The sequence below is a fragment of the Capra hircus genome, chromosome 18 (assembly GCF_001704415.2).
Source record: "Capra hircus breed San Clemente chromosome 18, ASM170441v1, whole genome shotgun sequence".
Taxonomy (NCBI): domain Eukaryota; kingdom Metazoa; phylum Chordata; class Mammalia; order Artiodactyla; family Bovidae; genus Capra; species Capra hircus.
In genome coordinates, this window is record NC_030825.1 from 15,434,804 (window position 1) to 15,453,655 (window position 18,852).

General features: G+C 57.6%; 3 protein-coding genes across 8 annotated transcripts in view; 1 reads left to right on the plus strand and 2 right to left on the minus strand.

Moving 5' to 3' along the window:
• On the plus strand, window positions 24–5,142 carry TRAPPC2L (trafficking protein particle complex 2 like). 2 transcript variants are annotated; one of them, XM_018061864.1, is made up of 5 exons: window positions 24–129; window positions 1,277–1,449; window positions 2,443–2,530; window positions 2,650–2,729; window positions 3,529–5,142. In XM_018061864.1, exons 1-5 carry the CDS (start codon window positions 97–99, stop codon window positions 3,572–3,574), a joined length of 420 nt encoding a protein of 139 aa, XP_017917353.1. In that variant the 5' UTR covers window positions 24–96; the 3' UTR covers window positions 3,575–5,142. The 2 variants fall into 2 exon arrangements, with proteins under 2 accessions (XP_017917353.1, XP_017917354.1); XM_018061865.1 differs by having other exon boundaries at window positions 60–129; window positions 1,300–1,449.
• PABPN1L (poly(A) binding protein nuclear 1 like, cytoplasmic) lies at window positions 7,594–10,909 on the minus strand. Its single transcript, XM_018063149.1, has 7 exons — window positions 10,661–10,909; window positions 10,108–10,302; window positions 9,781–9,894; window positions 8,749–8,855; window positions 8,554–8,641; window positions 7,988–8,130; window positions 7,594–7,888 (listed from the first exon to the last, which is right to left on the minus strand). The coding sequence occupies exons 1-7, from the start codon at window positions 10,907–10,909 to the stop codon at window positions 7,849–7,851; spliced, it is 936 nt and encodes a 311-aa protein (XP_017918638.1). The 3' UTR covers window positions 7,594–7,848.
• CBFA2T3 (CBFA2/RUNX1 translocation partner 3) overlaps window positions 16,602–18,852 on the minus strand; it is a 77,765-nt gene continuing 75,514 nt past the window's right edge. For all 5 annotated transcript variants that reach the window (XM_018061868.1, XM_018061866.1, XM_018061871.1 and 2 more), the window contains one exon: window positions 16,602–18,821. In XM_018061868.1, coding sequence (XP_017917357.1) covers window positions 18,522–18,821 — 300 coding nt within the window. In that variant the 3' untranslated portion in view covers window positions 16,602–18,521. The remainder of the gene's footprint in view (window positions 18,822–18,852) is intronic.

Sequence of the window (18,852 nt, forward strand, 5' to 3'; positions counted from 1 at the left end):
GTCACGGCCGGCTGAAATAATTGCGAGCGGGGCGGGGCCTGGCTGGCCTCGTGACCGGCGTCGTCGTCATGTGACGCGGCCGGTCAGGCTCCCAAGATGGCGGTGTGCGTAGCGGTGATCGCCAAGGAGGTGCGTACGCGGGTTGCAAGGCCCGCTCCAGCGTCACCCTCTTTCTCCGTCTTCCCTCTTTCCCTGCCTCGGGGACTCCAGAGGGTGGGCTCCGGAACTTTGCCGAGCCTAGGTGGCTGGGCGGGCCCGGGGTAGGCGCCGCGCAGACCTACACCTGCCGCTGCCGGAGCGTCACAGACCGGGTCCTCCTCTTCCGTCCCGGTCCCCGCTCCGCCCAGCCATCGTCGGCGGGCTCTGTGGTTTCCTGCTCCGGAGTCTAGCCGTCCACTTCGGTCCGTCGTGCTCCGCCGCGCGCTGCCACCGGCCGGGCCATCGCTCACCCTCCACCTCAGACGACTGACTCGCTTTTCTCCGCTCGGCAGCCACAAATGTACCGTGACACACCCCTGCCTAAAATCTCAACAGTGGCTTCTCATTAGGATCACGTCTGAATAACCTTCCTCCTATACCAGTGACATCCTCCACTCCAACCGACGAATTACTTGCAGCTCCCGTGGCAGGCTGTGCTCTCTCACTGGGCCTTTGCACTTGGGACCCCTCCCTTCCTCTCCTCCACTCCCGTTCCCTCCACTGGCCACTACAGATTTCAGTTTCTCTAGGAAGCTCTTTCTAAATCCTACGATTGAGCTGCGTGGCCATCCACCCGCCCCAACTGCAGGGAACCTTGGTAACCTCACAACCTTTTGTTAAGACAAGGCTTCTGAGGCAGTTCTCCTGTGAAGCTCCTGTTATGCTGGGTTCTGTGTTAGCACCTGCTGCATTATTTGTTGGTGGGTTTGTGGACTGTCTCCTTCACCCGATGTCATCCTTGTCAGTCAGGGTAGGGGCAGTGTTGTGTACACTGTATTTGTGCAGCACTAGGCCTGTGGCAGCCTGGAAAGATGCTGTTTAAACTCCAGGGTTAGGTTACTCCAAAATGGCTCTGCAGAGATGGAGGTCTGAGCTGACTCTTGAAAGGTCTAGAATGAGTCTGCCAGTGCCTCTGCCCAGGTGACGATTGCAGGAGTTGGCATGTTGGGAAACAGCCAGCATCATGGGATCATGGAGTCAGGAGAAAGGCACCGGCTAGGGTGGGGCCTTGTTTTCTGGGCCAGTGCACCCAGGGTGGATCCTTGTCACTTCAGCCACCATCACCCTTTTCTTGCAGAATTATCCTCTTTACATCCGCAGCGTCCCCACGGAGAATGAGCTCAAGTTCCACTACATGGTGCACACATCCCTGGATGTGGTGGATGAGAAGATCTCTGCCATGGGGAAGGCCCTGGTGGACCAGAGGGAGCTCTACCTGGGCCTGCTCTATCCTACAGAAGACTACAAGGTGTATCCTTGTGTCTGTCAGCGACTTCAAGTATGAGGATTTCCTGCAGTCTCAGGGTGCACTGTAGCATCAGGTCCCCTTGAAAAGCATCTTATAACCTCACTTGGAAAGGAAAAAAGATGTGGGCTTTTGACCAGTGGGGAATTGGAGCAGCTTGAGACCAGTTAGGACCTCATACCCTTTTTTCTTCAGTTAGGAGGATGATGGGGGAACAGCCAGGCTTGAGTTGCCTGGAGAATTGTGACAGTCCTCACTTGTCCCTGGAGTTTGTGGAGGGACTGGGAACTCTAGCATCATGCCTGCAAGGACGCCTTCCCGTGCCGTCCCAGCGGGGCCACCAGGGGTGGCCAGGGGTCATCGTTCACTAACCTCCTTTTCAGGCTCCTGAAGAGGGGTCATCCTGAGCCAGGGGTCATCGTTCACTAATCTCTTTTTCAGGCTCAGCCCCACCTGTCACTGTAAGATCTTGACCAGTTCTCAGGACAAATTACTCCAAAACGCATGGAGTTCAAAGACATTCCAACAAGTATTTAATAGTAATGAGCTTGCCAAGTGTCACTGCCTGGGAGCCACTGGTCCACAAGACAAAGTGGCCTTTCGAGATGTGGGGACCTTAGGCTGACTGCACCTCGTTTGTGCAACCTCTGGTTTTGCAGTTAACTCTCTGGGGCCGGGAACTGATGCAGAGAGAGGGCAAGGTGCTCCAGGGTTTGGGCACGTCGCCCCAGGACTTGAGTTGTGACAGGCCTTAGTTGCCTGCCCTCTGCTTCTCCAGCAAATACCAGAAGCTGTATAAGGAAGTGTGCGGTCACACCTGGCGTGGCCCTGTGTCCTCCTGGCACTGCAAGACAGGCCCAGCCCAGGGCTGGTGTTGTGATGCAGGTTGTCATGCACCTCCTGAGGAGCTGGGGGACATGTGCAGGTGGCCCTACGCTCACAGACTCTGCAGTGATGAGTCCCTGTGTTAAGAGCGAATTCCCTAACCAGCTGTGCAGATATGGCTACGTGACCAACTCCAAGGTGAAGTTTGTCATGGTGGTGGATTCCTCCAACACGGCGCTCAGAGACAACGAGATCCGCAGTGTGAGTGTGGGGACCAGTGACTTGATTTTCCCTGTTTCTTTAGAAATGCTGAGAAGCCCCCAGCATGGCAGCAGCTGTGCGTCCATGTGAAGTAAACATGTTGCTGCTTCTTGTTTCAGATGTTCCGGAAGCTGCACAACTCCTACACAGACGTGATGTGCAACCCCTTCTATAACCCGGGGGACCGCATTCAGTCCAGGTGGGCGTGGCACCTTCTCTGGTAACCCCTGCCCTGCTGAGAGACAGCAATTCTGAGAGGGACGGAGAGAGGGAAGGTCTTTTAAGCAAAAGGCACTGTGCCTCTAAGGCAGCTGTTCTGAAATGGCAGAACCCTGTTTTTCCAAACAAATGCTTACGAGGATCTCCAACACGTGAAACAGAAGGGGAGTTGGGGAGCAGGGCAGGGGCAGAGCTTGTCCATCTGGTCTTCCAGGTGCGCCCAGCAGGTACTGGGGCGCCTCCCCAGATCCCAGTGAGGGCCCAGGCATATGGACAGGAGCCTTCTGGCAGAAAACGTTCTCTTGCCAGTGCTGATTTTGTCTTTGAGATTGAACTTGGATGATTAGAAAATTGGATTACAGATAGCTTCTAAATAGCCTTCAGTTAAACGCAGACAAAACACTGGAATGTCAAAAAAGATGTTTCCCAAAGAAGCATTCTTGCATATATGCTCAAGAACTGCTTCTGGGAATTCATTGCATTCCCAACAAGTGACTGCAGCCAGACCTTTCCTGTGGCACCTCCTCTCAGTGGTGACACTGTGTCTTGGGTCATCCGGGGTCCCACCCCTGACTGGAGACCCAGCCAGGGCAGCTCTGTAGAAAGTCGCACAGGAGTGAAGCAGGAGACTCAGATTCTCACCACCCAGTATGGGAGGATGCACACGCGGGCCTCAGCCAGCTTCACTTACCCGGACCTGGGAGACTGACGTCTCTGCCAGCCGGGGATGGAAGGCGGGTGTAGGTCTGCCTGTTTGATTGGTCCATTTCTCTCTGCAGGGCCTTCGATGGCATGGTGACCTCCATGATGATCCAGGTCTGCTGAGCAGAGCTCTGCAGCCCCTGGCTGGAAGGAAGGGTTCTGTACATAACCGCGTTGTCCAGATGTCTGTTCATCTCACTTGCCTCTCCTGGGGGGTCGCTGGGGGCAGGGCCTCATGCTCGGGGCATGTTGACTAAAGGCCTTGTGAGATCAGCTTTGGGTTTTTCCTTCTGAGACAGCGGAGGCTTGAATTAAAGAGAGTTTAGGGACTCCCCTAGCTGTCCAGTGATTAGGACTCTGAGCTTCCACTGCAGGGAGCCCAGGCTTGATCCCTGGTGGGGGAACTAAGATCCTGCAATCTATGTACTACACCCCAAAAAAAGAGTTTACGTGGAGCTTTACAGGGGACAGAGCTGATCAGGGACCAGATGGAACAGGAACTCTTGTTCCCACCAGGCACGAAGGGGCAGGGAAAGCCTGGTGGCAAGAGCTCCTGGAGCTTGGAGCCCTGAAGAGGCTGTGAAGGGAGGGGCAGAAGACCTGTAGACCGGCCACCCTGCTGCATCAATGCCCTGGCTGCACCCCCCAGTGACTGAGAAGGTGGGCTTGGCTGGAGGGGTCAGCCTCCTGTGCCCAGAGCCCAATTAGAGGGGCATGTAGGATGGCCTACACACCTTCCCCTAGGGGTGGGGCTTCCCCTTTCTGGTTTTGCTCCATCCTGGAAGTCTGCCTTCCAGAGACCGTGTAGCTAGCATCTCATCAACTTCTGGTGGGCATCAAATGAGCAAACTCTGAGAGTCCCCTTCTGCCCCCTCAGTCACTCTGGAGGGGGTCTTTGGCCAGGAGAAAGGTGGTTTAGACTCATTGGGAGTGGGGAAGCTGTGATCTGTGAGTGTTGGCAGCCCAGGGCTAGATCTGGGGTGCATTCTGCTCCGCTTTTGTTTACTAGCACAGATGAGATTTTTTTTATAATTACAGAAATAAAAAAAATACGCTCAGAGTGTGTGTGAAAGACACAAGTCCCAGGTTCCCCACCACCATCACACACACACACACACACACACACACACACACGGAATCATAGGATCTAGATGAGGGCTGAGAAGTGTGATCAACAGGTATGGGGCTGATGCAGCCATCTTCACGTGGGCTTTCTCCCCAGTTCATCCTCAGATCTCTGGTTGAGCTGTTACTAGTAATCTCTCCTGCCTGAGGAAATGACCGAAGCAGGGATTGCAGTTTGCTAAGCCGACATCCATTCTGTCTTGTTTCTTTACTAATAGGTTCCCAGTGTTATTGGGGACAATTGGTCAGACAAAATATACTTCCTGTCCTCACATGGGTAGGTCATTGTAAGTGGATGGTGTTGGGAGGCACTTGCAGGAAAGATACTTAAAAGAGGGATTTAGCTGGCAGTACCTTCACTTTTTCCCTTCTTCTGTCCTGGAACTTGGATGTGATAGCTGAAGCTTTAAAAACTATCTTCAGAGCATGCAGACAAGATTCATCCTCTAAGGATGGGGAGCAGAAAACTAGGCAATGTCTGGGTCTTTGCTGACATACCAGTCCTGGATGTTCAGCATTTTTTTTTTTTTAATTAAAAAATAAAACCCCTATCTTGTTGAAGCTACCGCTATTTGGGTTTTTCTTTGGGTGGAACCAGACCAACCCATAAATTGCTTTACATTTAATGGTTTTCACATGCATTTCCATTTTCAGCCTGAGAAAATAAGAGTTAGAAGTAATCTGCTTGCCTTTGCCAACAGAACTCTCAGATAGCACTTTCACCTTAACTTTTTTTCTCTGTACCATGAGGCTGGCCTCAACGAAGCCCACCTGCCTGTTCGTCCCCTGCCGCCCCAGGCCCATCCTCCCTCCAGGGCTGATCCCTGTCAGATGCAGCCCCTACTCAGCTCTTGGCTGTTGCACCAGTGATTTCTGTTGAAGTTGGTCTTCCCTCCCCATCAGCATTCCTTCTCCCTTCTGTGCTAGGCCAGATGGACCAAGAGGATGCTGTGTGTCTTGGCTTCCTCTGGGCACAGCTAAGGAAGGAGAAGGTAATGGCACCCCACTCCAATACTCTCAGCTGGAAAACCCCACGAACAGAGGAGCCTGGTAGGCTGCAGTCCATGGGGTCGCTAAGAGTCGGACACAACTGAGCGACTTCACTTTCACTTTTCGCTTTCACGCGTTGTAGAAGGAAATGGCAACCTACTCCAGTGTTCTTGCCTGGAGAATCCCAGGGACGAGGGAGCCTGGTGGGCTGCCGTCTATGGGGTCACACAGAGCCAGACACTACTGAAGTGACTTAGCAGCAAGGAAGTGTGGGTCGGAGCCCTGGCCGCCCATGTGGGCTGCTCAGTCCTGAAATCCAAGGGAAAGGAGAGCCTCCTGGGTCCATTCTCCTTGAAGTGGCCATACAAAAGAGATTAAGAAGGTACTTCTGAAAAAGGACCAGTTCCTTGGGGTAGATGGCCTGTCAGCAGGTACTTACAAAAAAGTAACATGCAGGGACTTCCCTGGTCATCCCAGTGGCTAAGGCTCCACACTCCCACTGCAGGGGCTGAGGTTCACTACCTGGTCAGGGGCTAGATCCCACACACTGCAACTGAGAGTTGGCGATAACAAGATCCTGCAAGTTGCAACAGATCCCACGTGCCGCAACTGAGAGCCAGCACAGCCAAAGAAATACACATTTTCTAAAAAGAGAAAAGTAACATGCACAGTGACATCGTGTAGCCTGCTTGCCAAGGAGGGCACTGACCTCAAGTGTGGAGCAGCAGGAGCTGGTGCTTCACGAAGTTCGGCTCCAGGGTGTGGTGCAGGCAGCCTGTCTCTCTGGCAGCCCCGTAAGTGTACATGGTCCTGGCAAGGGCCCTGCCACTCAGCCCCTCCCACCCACCTTCTCCAGGGGTGGGCAGTGGTGTGTATGTGTGAGTGTGCTGGTGGGTGTGTAGAAATAGAATCTATTCTCTCACACGGTTCTGGGGGGCAGAGTCAGAAACCGAGGGGTCGGCAGGGCTGGTTCATCCTGGAGGCTGTGAGGGAGAGTCTTTTCAGCCTCTCCAGCTTCTGATGATGGCCAGCAATCGTCGTGGCTCCTTGGTTTATGGACACATCACTGCAGCTTCTGCTGTCTCCACATTGCTTTCTCTGTGTGTCTCATATCCAGTTTGTGTCACTGGGTTTAGGGCCACCCAGCTGATGCTTAGTTGCATCTGCAAAGACCTCTTTTCCAAATAAGATCACATCTACAAGCACTGGAGATTACGATGCAGAAGTATTTGGGGGGGGGGGGGTTGTCATTCACTCCTCTATAAGAACCATCGCTGACCCCAGATCAACAGGGGAATGTGAACCTGGCCTGATGGACAGGTGGATGGAGAGCAGAGGCCTACTTGCCCTCCAGAGAGAATGCGGTCTTCACTGGTGCTATAAAGGGGACACCAGGGACTGGGGACCTTTGCGGCTTGGAGCCCCAGAGCAGCTGTGTTCGAAACTTGAGGAGCTGATAACTGAAAGATCACAAGGCAAAGAGGGTTGCTTTAGAGAAGCCCACAGAGAGGTTTTTTTAGTTACTTAAGGCCGTGACCAAGTGTGTCTGCAGCCCAGACCCACAGCTTCCTTCCTCAGCTCTGAGCTGAGCCTAATCAGTGCACACTGCCCCTTGGGGGAGAGAGTGGGGCATCTGTCTGGGGTGGGGGTGTGGGGAACAGGCAGGGGCCCAGCATGGAAACCTCTGCATTCAGGTCTCACCAGGGCCGGGCCTGTGCCAGGTGCACCTTCCTGCTGTCCCTCATCATGGGGCGAGCATGCATCCCGGAGGCCACCAGACGTGGGGTGAAGACACACAACAGCTTGCCCCTACGGTGTGAGGGGGCTGCCCGCTGGCCGTTAGCGTGCGGCTCAGACTGAGACCCCCATCAACTGCTTTCTCTGCACCCGAGGAAACAAAGTCCAAGTGAAGCGCATAAAGGGGACACTGTTGCCATGTGCTTTTAAAAAACATTCAAGTTTAATAATTTAGGCTTTACCAATAAGATATATATTTCTACTTTTCTATAAAAGGCGTTAGTGGAACATCCCTGAGTAAGTCAAGCCGGCGCTGACCCCGTGTTGCCCGGACCTCACCTGCCCACAGCTTCGTCCTATGCCCTCCACAGCCCCCACTGGCATCCGCGCCAGGCCCACCCTGTGCCCCGCTCCGTGCACGGCAGCCTCGGTGGGGTACGGCAGTCCTCCAGAGGAATGAAGGGTGCGGGGAAGTTATTCTTAGAAGCACCGCTGTTGACTCCTGACCCAGCGGCAAACCCCACTTTCAATATCCGGCCCTCACTTCAATACGGAGAAAACCACGGTGAGATTCTTCCGCGTCCCCTGCGGGAAGGAGAACGGGAGGTGAGCGGCCTCCAGAGCTCCGCCCACCGAGCCCCGCCCCGCCCCAATAGGTTACCGCCCTCCCAGGGCCCCGCCCACCGGCTCCGCCCTCGTGGCCTGAACCGGGCCCCGCCTTGGAGGCTGCTGTGGGGGAGGGATCCCACTCTGGCGCCTGGGTGTCCTCTGAGGCCTCCGCGGTCCGTGGAACTGATCCCTGGTAAATTGGTCCTTTTGGGCAGCACCTGGAAACAAAGGCCCAGTCCGCCTAAGATCTCTGTTCTCATATCCTCTTCCCGACCCCTAGCCGGGAGGAACGCTAAAGCTGCCTTCCTGGGTTTCCCTGCTGAAGGCTCTTAAGCAGGTGAACATAGGCCCCAGCACCCACCAGGCCCTGGCAGCCCCAGGGCATGAGGCTGCCTGAGGTATCAGACCCTAGCCTGGTCCCAGTCGTCCCAAGATCCCCACTTAGGCCACAACAGTCCAGCCACAGCCTCAGTCAAGCCAGCATCTCCCCCTGCAGGTGAGGTCTGGGTCAGGAAGGAAGCCTCCCCCTGCAGTCCAGCAGATGTGCCCAAACACCAGAGACTGGCAAAGGGCCAGGCTGGGGCAGCTGTGTGTCCTTGCCACTCGCCCCACCCCCACCCCCTCGCCTTGCAGTGACACACCTTGATGACCCGGCCTCGAAAGATGCTCTTGTCCAGCTCCACGGCGGCCTGGGCCGAGCTCTCGGTGGCAAACTCTATGTAGGCATAGCTGGGATGGAGCAGGGGACAGTGAGGGCAATGCTTACCCAGGCACAGCTGTCCTCCCCGGGCACCAGACCCTTCCTCGAGGTCCCTTCCCCAAGGCCCCACACTGACCCCTTGGGGTGTCCAGAGAACTTGTCACACAGGATGGTGACCCGGTGGATCTCCCCGCAGTGGTTGAAATATGCCTCCAGCTCCTGGGCCGTGCCCCCATAGTCCACCTGTCAGGTATGGGCCATGGTGGGGGCCCTCGTGCACTGGCCTCCCCCTCCCAGGGGCTCCTGCTGCACATTTTCTTGGTAGATAGGGGTTGATTGGGCCCCGAGGTGGGGGGTAGTAGCTTGGGCCCCTGTCCTCCACTCCTGTTGGAGGAGGGGACTGGAAACCCAGAGGAACGCTCCCCAAGTTCACTGGCCTCAGCAGGGGTGTGTGTGTGTGTGTGGCAGGGGTGTGTGTGTGTGTGTGGCAGGGGGTGTGTGTGTGTGTGTGTGTGTGTGGCAGGGGTGTGTGTGTGTGTGTGTGTGTGTGTGTGTGTGTGCAGGGGTGTGTGTGTGTGTGTGTGTGTGGTGTGTGTGTGTGTGTGTGTGTGTGTGTGTGTGTGTGTGGGGGAGGGGTGTGTGTGTGTGTGTGTGTGTGTGTGTGTGTGTGGTGTGTGTGTGTGTGTGTGTGTGTGTGTGTGTGTGGCAGGGGTGTGTGTGTGTGTGTGGTGTGTGTGTGTGTGTGTGTGTGGTGTGTGTGTGTGTGTGTGGTGTGTGTGTGTGTGTGTGTGTGTGGTGTGTGTGTGTGTGTGTGTGTGTGTGTGTGTGTGTGTGGCTTTTCCCAGTGGAATTCATTGCCGGTGATCTGCTCACAGGGAGACTGCATGTGGAAACCCTGAATCCCAGGCTACAGTGGGTCTGACCACAAAGGGTCCACACTCCCTCTTGGGGATGCCCCCTCATCAGACCCCCAACCCAGGCCACAGTGGATCTGACCACAGAGGGTCTCCGCTTGGTCTTGGTGATGCCCCTTCATCAGACGCTCCTCCTGTTTCTCCCCCGCAGGCCTGTGTGGCTTTGGAGTCTGCCCCTGAAACACGGCCCTTCGCCCTTCCTTTAATCCTCTCAGCCAAGAGGGGGCTGCAGTTGCCCTCCTCCCTTAACTCACATTGCCCACGTAGACGGATCTGTGGTCAGCCTCTGCCTTCTCCAGGGGGCTGTCTGTGGAGAAAGGGGCTTCAGGACCAGGGGCTTGTCCTGGGCAGGGGGCTCCCGGCAGCTGCTAAGGGCAGACACCCCACCTGGTTGGGTCAGTCCTCACTCCTCCGGGAAGAGGTGCACCCGCATCTCTTGGGGGCTCTTGGAGAAGACCACCTCTTGGGGCTTGTCCAGAAGGCCCCACTACCAGGCTGGACCTCCTGGAAACCCCAGCCTCTCCCTGGGAGTTTCCATTCATCCCAATTTACCAGGAAAGGGGTGCTCAGAGCCATGCAACCGAGGACTCAGGCCCATGGCCTAGGACAGCAGTCAGCCTGGCCTGCTGGCTCCTACCTGTCTTGGGACTCAGTAGCTGCCTGGCCAGCAGGGCCCCGGCAGCTTCCTCTCCTTCATCCAGGTCCTGCACCCTGGGCAGCTCCGGCCCCTGGGCCTGCTCCATGGCCCACAGCTTCAGTCTGATGGCCTCCAGCTCCTGCCAGCACATGGCCCAGGCTGAGCCTCGAGGTGGGACGGCCCCTAGGCTTCCCTGGAGCAAGGACAGAGGGGATGGGCCTGCCTGTCCTCAGGTTATTCTGGGGGCTCCCCGGAGGGGCGAGGGAAGCCGTGAGGACATGGGCATGCAGAAAGCCCCTTTTATATACCCCAACACACAGAGGCCTCTCCAGCTTGTGTGTTGCGGGTGTACCTATGCCCTCCTCCAGACAGGGGACAGTGGCCCTCTGACCCCTGGAGGCAGAGCTGCAGCGGTCTATCCCCTGGCCCCAGGCACCGGGTTCTCCCAGTTCCCAAGATCCCACTGGCTTCCCCCAGGCGTTCTGCTCAGTGGTTACCTGGTCAGGCACTGGGCACTCAGCCAGGCCCTCCCTCTCCAAGAGAGACAGCAGGAAGCCGGCATCTTCCTCATCGTCTTCCTCAGCTTCCCCCGTCTCCTCCTCCTCCCCGCCAGCCCCCGGGCCCAGATGGGTCTTCTCAGCTGGGCTCCAGGCCCCCCAGCCCTGGGCCTCGGGGTCTGAGGAAGCCCTCTGGAGCCAGGCCTCAGTAGGCGGAGGGAAGAGGGCGCGGCTGAGGAAGGGCCACATGGCGGCAGGGGTATGGGGCAGGCCAGGCTTCCAGGCTCACTCCACGCCAGCACCTGCCCGCGCCCTCCTGGGTTTTAAGCCTGCCCTCCCAGGCCAGGTGTTCTCACTAGAGGCTTCAGCGGTCTTCTGGCTGGGGCCAAGCCTCCACTGTGGCTTCTGGGCCCTGAGGGATCAGAAGCCAAACCCCTGTCCCGGGCCCTTCTTCCTCACGGGGCGGCCCCTCTGGGGCACTTGAGATGGAGAGGGTGCAGCTGAGGTGGGGCTGGGAGGCCCAGCCCCCCACAGCTCAGCCTCTCCCGCCAGGATGCAGGAGTTGTTGACGATGGGGTTGTCTATGAGGTTGTTGTCCACACGCCTTGCTGTATCATACCTCCAGTGGTCGACCACCGTTAGCATGACACAGGCACGAGCAAGTTATCCAAGTGTGCAGAAGCGAAAGTGGGGCACGGGGGCCAGAGCAGTCTTCCCGGAGGAGGTGGCGTTTAAGCCAGCCTTCCCAGATTGGGTGAGGCAGAGCCGAGGCGAGCGTGGCCTCAGTGGAGGGAACAGCTTGAACAAAGGTCTGGGGGTGGGGGTTGGGTGCCATGGGGTCAGAGGTCTTGCAGAGTGGGGTACTGGGCCAGAGGAGAGACATCCCTCCTCTTGACCCCCCTGGATCCCCCACGGACCCTCCCCCCTCAACCGTAGCTCTTAGGTGGGAACCCTTGACAAAACCACAGGCCTGTGCAGATCAGGTCGATACCGGGGGCTTGATGGCAGCTTGTCAAATCCTGGCCTCTTCCCCTCACTCTCCTCAAGAACGGCTGCAGGCCTGTGTCCCTGGGTGCCCTGGTTTCCGGTCTCCCCTCCCAGCAGCTGCTCTGGCCTCTTCTCACCCTGGTATGGCATCCTCCTGAGTGTTTGCTCACCCAACCTGTATCGCACCCTCCAGGCCGTAGCTGGTAGGTCCCCTTGGACCAGTTGGGGTCTCTTCCCTGGGATGCAGAGCTGGGGGACGGGAGAGCTGAAGCCTGTGGACCTTGGGGGGCCACAGGTGGGAGGATGAGGCGCGTGCTGTGGGGCCCGCAGTGGCTCCCTTTCTCCTCGTGGCTCTGTTCTCACCTCTGGGGAAGCTGAACTAAGGCTGCATCATCGCCTCTCCACCACCCCGGCCCCGGAGGGAAAGGAGCCGGCCTGAGCTGGCTGTCAGCCTACAGGCATGGCCTCCTAGCTCCCAGCCCTCCTGCCTGTGACAGCTCTTCTCCCCTTGGCTGCACATGGTTTTATGCACTTGCATGTCTGAGGCCCCCGGGGCACTATTGCCACTGTGCTGCTGCTTCCAGGAAGCCCTCCTGATTGCTCCCTCTTGTGGCTACAGTGCCCAGGCCTCTGTCGGTCCTGTGTCAGGCACATGTCCTCAGGTCCTCCCACCCTGGCTGGCCAGAGCGCCTCAAGGGCAGCGCTGAGGACGTGGCCCCGGCCCGAAGCTGGTGGACAAGGACAGAAGTGTGGCTGCCGCAGGTCTCCCTCACAGCTCAGGGCAGTCAGCTCCCCTCACTTGCGGGCTGAGACTCCATGGAGGGGCTCTGGCCTGGGCACCTCCCTCTACCTCCACATGGCTGAGCGACAGCATGGCGGCTGTGTCCGAGCCAAGGGCCGGCTGGACTCCGGCCTGGCCCGGCAGGCTCCTCTGAACTCAGATCTCTGCAATGGAAAATTGCTGTCATCCCCTCTGTGCCGGCACTGCTGACGCACCAGGCCCGCTGGGGCTCCCGCCAGCCGCCTGGCGTGGGGACAGGCTCGCCCCCACGCTGGCCTTTCCAGTGACGCCGTTCAGAATACACCATGTTCCAGGCTGGGCTGGAGTATTAATAACAGCCTCCTCCCAGGACCGCCCTGGAGCCCGAAGCCCTAGCCCGGGACACCCACTCTGGGCAGGACCTGCCCTATGAGCCGGGATACTACGGCAGGGACATCCCGGCTCTGTGGGGTCAAGGTGTCCCTTCCCTTGGCGTCCACCCTCAAGAGCTTGTGGGTGGTGCCCACATGGCCGCAGGGAGGGGTGTTCGGCGCCCCCCCCACCCCCCCCCCCCCCGCCAAGCCCGCCCAGAACTCAGGAGGCAAGTCATCTGCCCCATCCTGCTGATACGCCCACCCTGCGTCACATGTTCATCCATCCTCATGAGTCAGGGTCTTGTCCCTCTTGCCTGGCCCTGCAAAGACCCCCACACAAATCTGTGTAAAATGGGCCTAGAAGGAGTTGCCGGACACTCAAGGAGACGCGGAGCCCGTGTTGGCGAATGGCGGCTTTATTCCATGACACAGAACCCACGGGGCCTTGAACAGAGGGATGGGGGGCATGGGAGGGCAGCTGCCAGGACCCCACCCAGCACTGAGGAAGACAGCTTGACCCCTTTGGGAGAATTAAAACATAGCGTGAGATAAAAAGAAGAGAAAGTGGACAGTTAGTCCTTCCCCACCAGGCTGTGTGTGGATGTGCCTGGCCGGGCTCCCACTGCCGGAGCCCCTCACCCGCGGAGGCTGGCCTGACTGGGCCCCTAGCCCTGCATTCAGATGTTTAAAGTCAGGCTCCCACTGAATCCCCGACGTTGCATTATTGCTATAGGGGTCTCTGGTGAGGCGCCCCAGGGGCCGACTTAATTGAAATGAAAAGAACAGGAAGCAGGCAGACGGAGTTTTCTGGAACACTTTGGACTGTATGGGTTGCTCCAGACAGCCGGCTCCCCAGGCCTCCTCATTGTGGGGCATCCAGGCCCCTCGACTCCTCCGCCTCCTCCTCGGCCAGCAGGACAAATCTGGTGGGGGGAGTGGGGACTGGAAGACATCTGTGGGCTGTGGGGGCCTGGAGGCAGGTATGCGGCCGCAGGGGCCAGCGAGAGATGGGGTGGGGACTGCACTAGACCTCCAGGGTCCTGGGAACAGCGGCCTCATCAGCCTGTGCGGGGCTCCTTCTCTGCTCTCCAGCTTGGAGGGGCTCACTCCCAGCTCTGGGACCCCCAGATGGGAGACAGGCGAGAGGGAAAGGTGAGGCCAACAACGAGCAGCCAGAGAAGGGGCTCCGGGAGCCCTGGTGTCTGCTGCCAGCCAGCTTGGGGCTCTGTCTCCCTCCCTTCCTGGGGACGCCTCCAGGCAGTGACCCCTGGTGACAAGGAAAGCAGCAGGCGCCGCGCCCCCCATCCGCCCCCAGCAGTGTCCGAGTCTTGCCAGGGAATGTGCCTCCCTGATGGACAGCCGGGGTCACAGGGCCCCGAGCAGCTGTATGGGCCGCCTCCAGCACCTCTCCTGGCCCAAAGCCACCACACTTGCCAGGCGGGCCCAGACTGGCCAGAGCTGTTGCTATAGCGTCGGTCCAATCTGCCCACAATGCCTGTAGTGGAACCTGGCCTGTTCCTGGAGCAGGCCTGGATCCATGGGAGGGGCACTGGGAGGGGATGGCCAAGGTGGCTTTGGGTCACTGAGGGTGTAGGTGCTACACTGGGTCCTGGCTGGGGATGGACTGAGGCGTGGTTGTGTAGGTTAGATGGAGACACATGCATGGCGTGCAGACGGGCGGATGGTGGAAGGATGAATGGGGGACCAGGTGTCAAAGAGTAATGGACAGACGGACAGATGGATGGACGGATGGGTGACAGACTGGATGGCCAGAGAGGTGACCAGATTGGTCAGAGGGATGAAATGATAAAAGCATCAATAGATAATTATAATATCAACAGATAGTCAACAGATAGCCTGAAGAGATGGCCAAAACAATGGGCAGACACACGTGTACAGAACTGGGCCAGGCAAGGTGGGTGGTGCCCAGGCCTGGACTCTGGAAGAACTGGCAAACAGGAGGGAGTCAGGGCCAGTCCTGACCTCTCTCCACAGTGTCACTGGGATGAAACCAGAAGGAAGGCCCCCCTCCTGGCCCCTTCTCAGAAGACCGGCTCCTCTGTCCTATGGCCCGTACCCTCCTGGCCCTGAGGCTTTCTCCAGCTCTCCTCTCTGCCCTGTAGCACCCAAGGCTTTCCTTTGGTTCTGGTGGGCCATGGGGACAGGAAGCCTCCTGATTCCGACGGGGTCTGGGCTGTGCCAGCCACAGGGAACGGGGGGCACTGGTCTTTGCCAACAGACACCACCTGGGAACAGTCACATCCTAGGAGAATGGCCAGAGAGCACAGGGGGTGGGCAAGGTTGAAGGGCCTCACACCAGGGGCTTTCCACACGGGAGTCAGGGGCCCGGCCACCTGCCACCCTGGCCTTGCCATCCTCCCTGGTGTGGCCTGGTGGGCTGGCAGCTGTGGCTGCTGCCCACCTCTCTCTGCCCTCCTGTCCTTGCTTTGGCCTCAGAATGGGGGTAAAGCTGCTGTTTCGGTCTGACTTGCGGGGAGGGAGGCTCAGCCAGCAGCTGCATCCCACAGAGCTTTGGGGTCACCAGTGTGTCCAACCTGGGCCTCCTGGGAAGAGATCTCCGCACACGAACCAACCACCAGAGAGCCCAGAGGTCGCAGGGCAGGACGGCCTCGGGGCAGAGAGAGGAGGGGGACCCCTTCTGTCCAGACGTCCTCTTGGGTTAAGAAAAGCAGCTGCTGTAGATGCAAACTGTGGGAAAACACAGACCCCCAGTCCCCCTCCCACCAGGGCTACTCATTTTGAGTTTGCCTCCTCAAGCAGGGCCTGAACACACTGACTAACAGAAACAGGCTCCCAGGGCACGGAGGAGGCCTGCCTTGTGTGACCCGGCCCACACCTTTGGGATCTGCTGACACGGCGCCCATTGGGACACCCCCTCCCTCCCACTCTGGGCCTCAGCCTTCAACTGTGCTGCCCACCCGGCCACCACCCTCAGACCCTGCGGCCACTCGCTGCCAGCAGGGGCTCCATCTGTCGGCCTGTGGCCGGCCCTTCACGCGAGGCTTCTGCAGCCCCGGCCAGCGGCAGGTCTTAGTGTATGAGATACAGGTGTGGGGGCCACACCAGGAAGAGAGCCTTCCCCGGGGGGCTTGCAGCAACCTCTTCCCAACAGCTGGGGTGGGAGGGGCCACCCCAGCTCAGACCCTCAGCCTGTGGTCTGGTCCTGCAGGCGGGTCTGGACTGATGCCACCAGCTGGCCAATGTGCCACCACCCCTGGTGTGCCTGCCTGTCCTTGAAGAGGAGCAGAGGCCAGCCAAGCCCACCTGCGGGGCTGCAGTAGTCCTGACGTCAGGGCCTCGGACCCCCCCCACCAGACCCCAGGCTGCCCTGGGCACCACCTGCTCCCGCCTACCTGCAACCTCATAGGAACAGAGGCTAAGGGGAGGTGGGCCTGCATCATAGCATGTGCAAAACTGCCACTTCAACAGGTTCAGCACTTGTAAGAGAGCAGACTGCACACGTGACAGGTGCCTCATGAGGGCCTGAATCCCACACGGCCCCTGCTCTTCTGAAACCCACAAAAGCAAGCCTCTGAGAGGCTGGCAGCCCTGCGCAGCTCACAGGCTTCCTGGAGGGCAAGAGGTCTAGCTGGGCGGTCAGCGTTAGGGCTCCTGCCAGGTGGGGTTTGAACAGCACCTGGTCTGTGGCGACCGGATGGAGTCCTTCCTCTCAGTACTCGAAGGATAAGTTCTCACAACTCTGGAAAGTAACAGTGATCAACACACACATTGCTGCCTGGAGGACCACAGTTTGGATTTCTCTGAAAACCTAGTTCCTATTCTTTACATACTTCCATGGTTTCTCTTAATTTTTTATTTGGCAAACATTTCTTCTTTATTATCATCATCATGAATATCATCATTTGGACCTCTGCAAGGACTATATACATACACATTATCATATACCATTGACTTCTTGCCTCTCGGCAGGCCCCTGGGCTCTGGGTTTCAGTAGCTGGTCACTATTGCACTCCAGTCCTGGAACTTCTTACAGCCATGCAGTAAAACCCCGATCAGAGACCGTGTCTGCTGTTTGTTCTCCCACTGAGTACAGATCAGAATTTCCTTATTTCTTTATTTCCTCCTTGAGATCGCTGGGGGAGCGAGTGGGATGGGGGTCAGGGTGAGGCATGGGGTGGGGACTTCAGAGAGACCATCCCCTGAGGAAGAGCTGGACAAAAATGTAGGGTTATATACAGCTGGTCAAGTCTCCAGAAGGTGCAGGGAGGGCAAATTGCTTTTCTTTGTGGTTTTTTTTCCCTTTTTCTGCAAAAGTGTGAAGACAAGAGAGGGGCTGCAGGAAACACGGGGGCTGGGATGGAGAGACGGGCTGGGTGGCAGGCTCGTGTAGCGGGCAGCAGAGGTAGAGGAGGGCGAGGAGAAGCAGCAGCGGAAGGCGTGGTGGCTATCTCCTCGCGCTCAGAAAAGCAGTCGAGAATCAACCCGAAAGATTGTCACAGTTTTGTCTCGGAATTATATTCTTTCTCGGAAGGACACATAGCACTTTTTTCACAAGTGGAAAGGATGAAATGTGATGGAAATTCACAGAGGGTGTGAGGACGGACAAGATACCCTTCCTGAGTGTGTGCAGATACATGCTGGGTGCGTCCCAGTGCACATCCACACACACACTTGCACACATGTGTGGGTGCCGAGGGCCTCACTGCCCACCCCACCTGGCCCCAGCGGAGGCGCTGCCATGGAGTTGAAAAGAAACAAGTTGCTTCCTGTTGGACAAAACACTCCAAATCCCAATACCCCATCGCCCCCCAAACAGAATCAAAGCAAGAGAAAAGACGGACATTGGAACAAGCCCAGGCGTGGAGGAAAACAGTGAAAAACATCCTTTGGCAGTGACAACGAAATTTTGGATTCTGACTTCTTGTGTATGCTTTTTGGATTTCCTTTGGAGCAGAGGTGTGTCCGGCGTCCTTGGCTAGCTAGCTGGCAAGGTAGTTTACAGGTATGCTTCCTTTCAGTTCAGTTCATTCCGTCGCTCAGTCGTGTCCGACTCTTTGCGACCCCATGGACTGCAGCACGCTTCCTTTACCTTTTTTTCTTTTTTAAAAAAACTTTTTGGATTTCTACTTAAAGCCAAAGAATTTGACATTAAAGGAGAAAAAAATCTGAAATGAAAAATTACGACTTGAGTCTGACATCTTTCTCACCACCCTCACCGCACTGGCCACACACCCCTGAGGTGGTTTCTGTGAACTGGCGGCTCGGATCTCCGGCTATGAAAGAACAGTTTTCCTTTTCCCTTTTGAATCAGGCAAGGGGAGAAAACCCCAGTTTTCTTTGTCCATTTCCGAGTAGCTCTCTTGCCACAAAGTCCCCCAAAATTCTTCAATGAAAATATAAGCCACCAAACAATTCGATTTTTTCATTGAAGAGAAAGTATGTGAAAGTCATAAAGAGAGCAAAACAAGACAGAGAGCGAGACAGGGAAAGAGAGGCGGTTGTGGACGAGCTGGTCACCTCTGGCCGGCGTCCATCCGCCGCCTAAAGTTCAGCAGGGGGCTTCTGAGGATTTGGAAGAGGTCGAGGTGTGATCGTCAGGTAGCTGAGGAAGTCGTGTGGATGCAGTCTTGTTGGTTCTGTTTTCTTTTGGAGAGAAGCAGTAGCAGCGGTGACTCCCATAGTCGGCTCCCAGGGCTGGGTGCGCGTCCTGCGGGCCGGGCGGGGCTGGGCAGTTCGATGGCCATCAGGTCCTGGCGGGTCAGCGGGGCGCTGCGTCCAGGGGGCCGGGTGGGCCAGGGGAGCCGGGGCGGGAAGGCCCAGTGGAGCCCGCCTCGCTGGGGCTGGCAGCGGCCGGGGGCAGGCAGGGGCCCAGGCCCGTGGCGGTGTCGGACTGTCCAGGCACGGGCTCGGCCACGGCGGCTGTGGGGCCCTGCAGGCTCTGTCCGCACACATGGTGGTGCTTCTCCCAGTCCTTGTGCTGGCAGAAGGAGCCGCAGTAGCGGGCCGCGTTGCAGCCGCTGCACGTCTCACTGGCCTTGCGCCCGCAATTCCAGCAGCTCTGGAGGTGAGGGGGGATGATCAGGGTGGCC

What these genes read in the sequence shown, in the direction of transcription:
- TRAPPC2L (XM_018061864.1), top strand. Translation starts at nt 97, where the DNA reads ATGGCGGTGTGCGTAGCGGTGATCGCCAAGGAG. An exon ending in CCTACAGAAGACTACAAGGT is followed by an intron (nt 1,450 to 2,442) that starts GTATCCTTGTGT and finishes CCAGCTGTGCAG; the next exon opens with ATATGGCTACGTGACCAACT. An exon ending in GAGACAACGAGATCCGCAGT is followed by an intron (nt 2,531 to 2,649) that starts GTGAGTGTGGGG and finishes TTCTTGTTTCAG; the next exon opens with ATGTTCCGGAAGCTGCACAA.
- PABPN1L (XM_018063149.1), bottom strand. Translation starts at nt 10,909, where the DNA reads ATGTGGCCCTTCCTCAGCCGCGCCCTCTTCCCTCCGCCTACTGAGGCC. An exon ending in AGTGCCCAGTGCCTGACCAG is followed by an intron (nt 10,303 to 10,660) that starts GTAACCACTGAG and finishes ATGTGCTGGCAG; the next exon opens with GAGCTGGAGGCCATCAGACT. An exon ending in GCCATGGGCCTGAGTCCTCG is followed by an intron (nt 9,895 to 10,107) that starts GTTGCATGGCTC and finishes GTCTGCCCTTAG; the next exon opens with CAGCTGCCGGGAGCCCCCTG.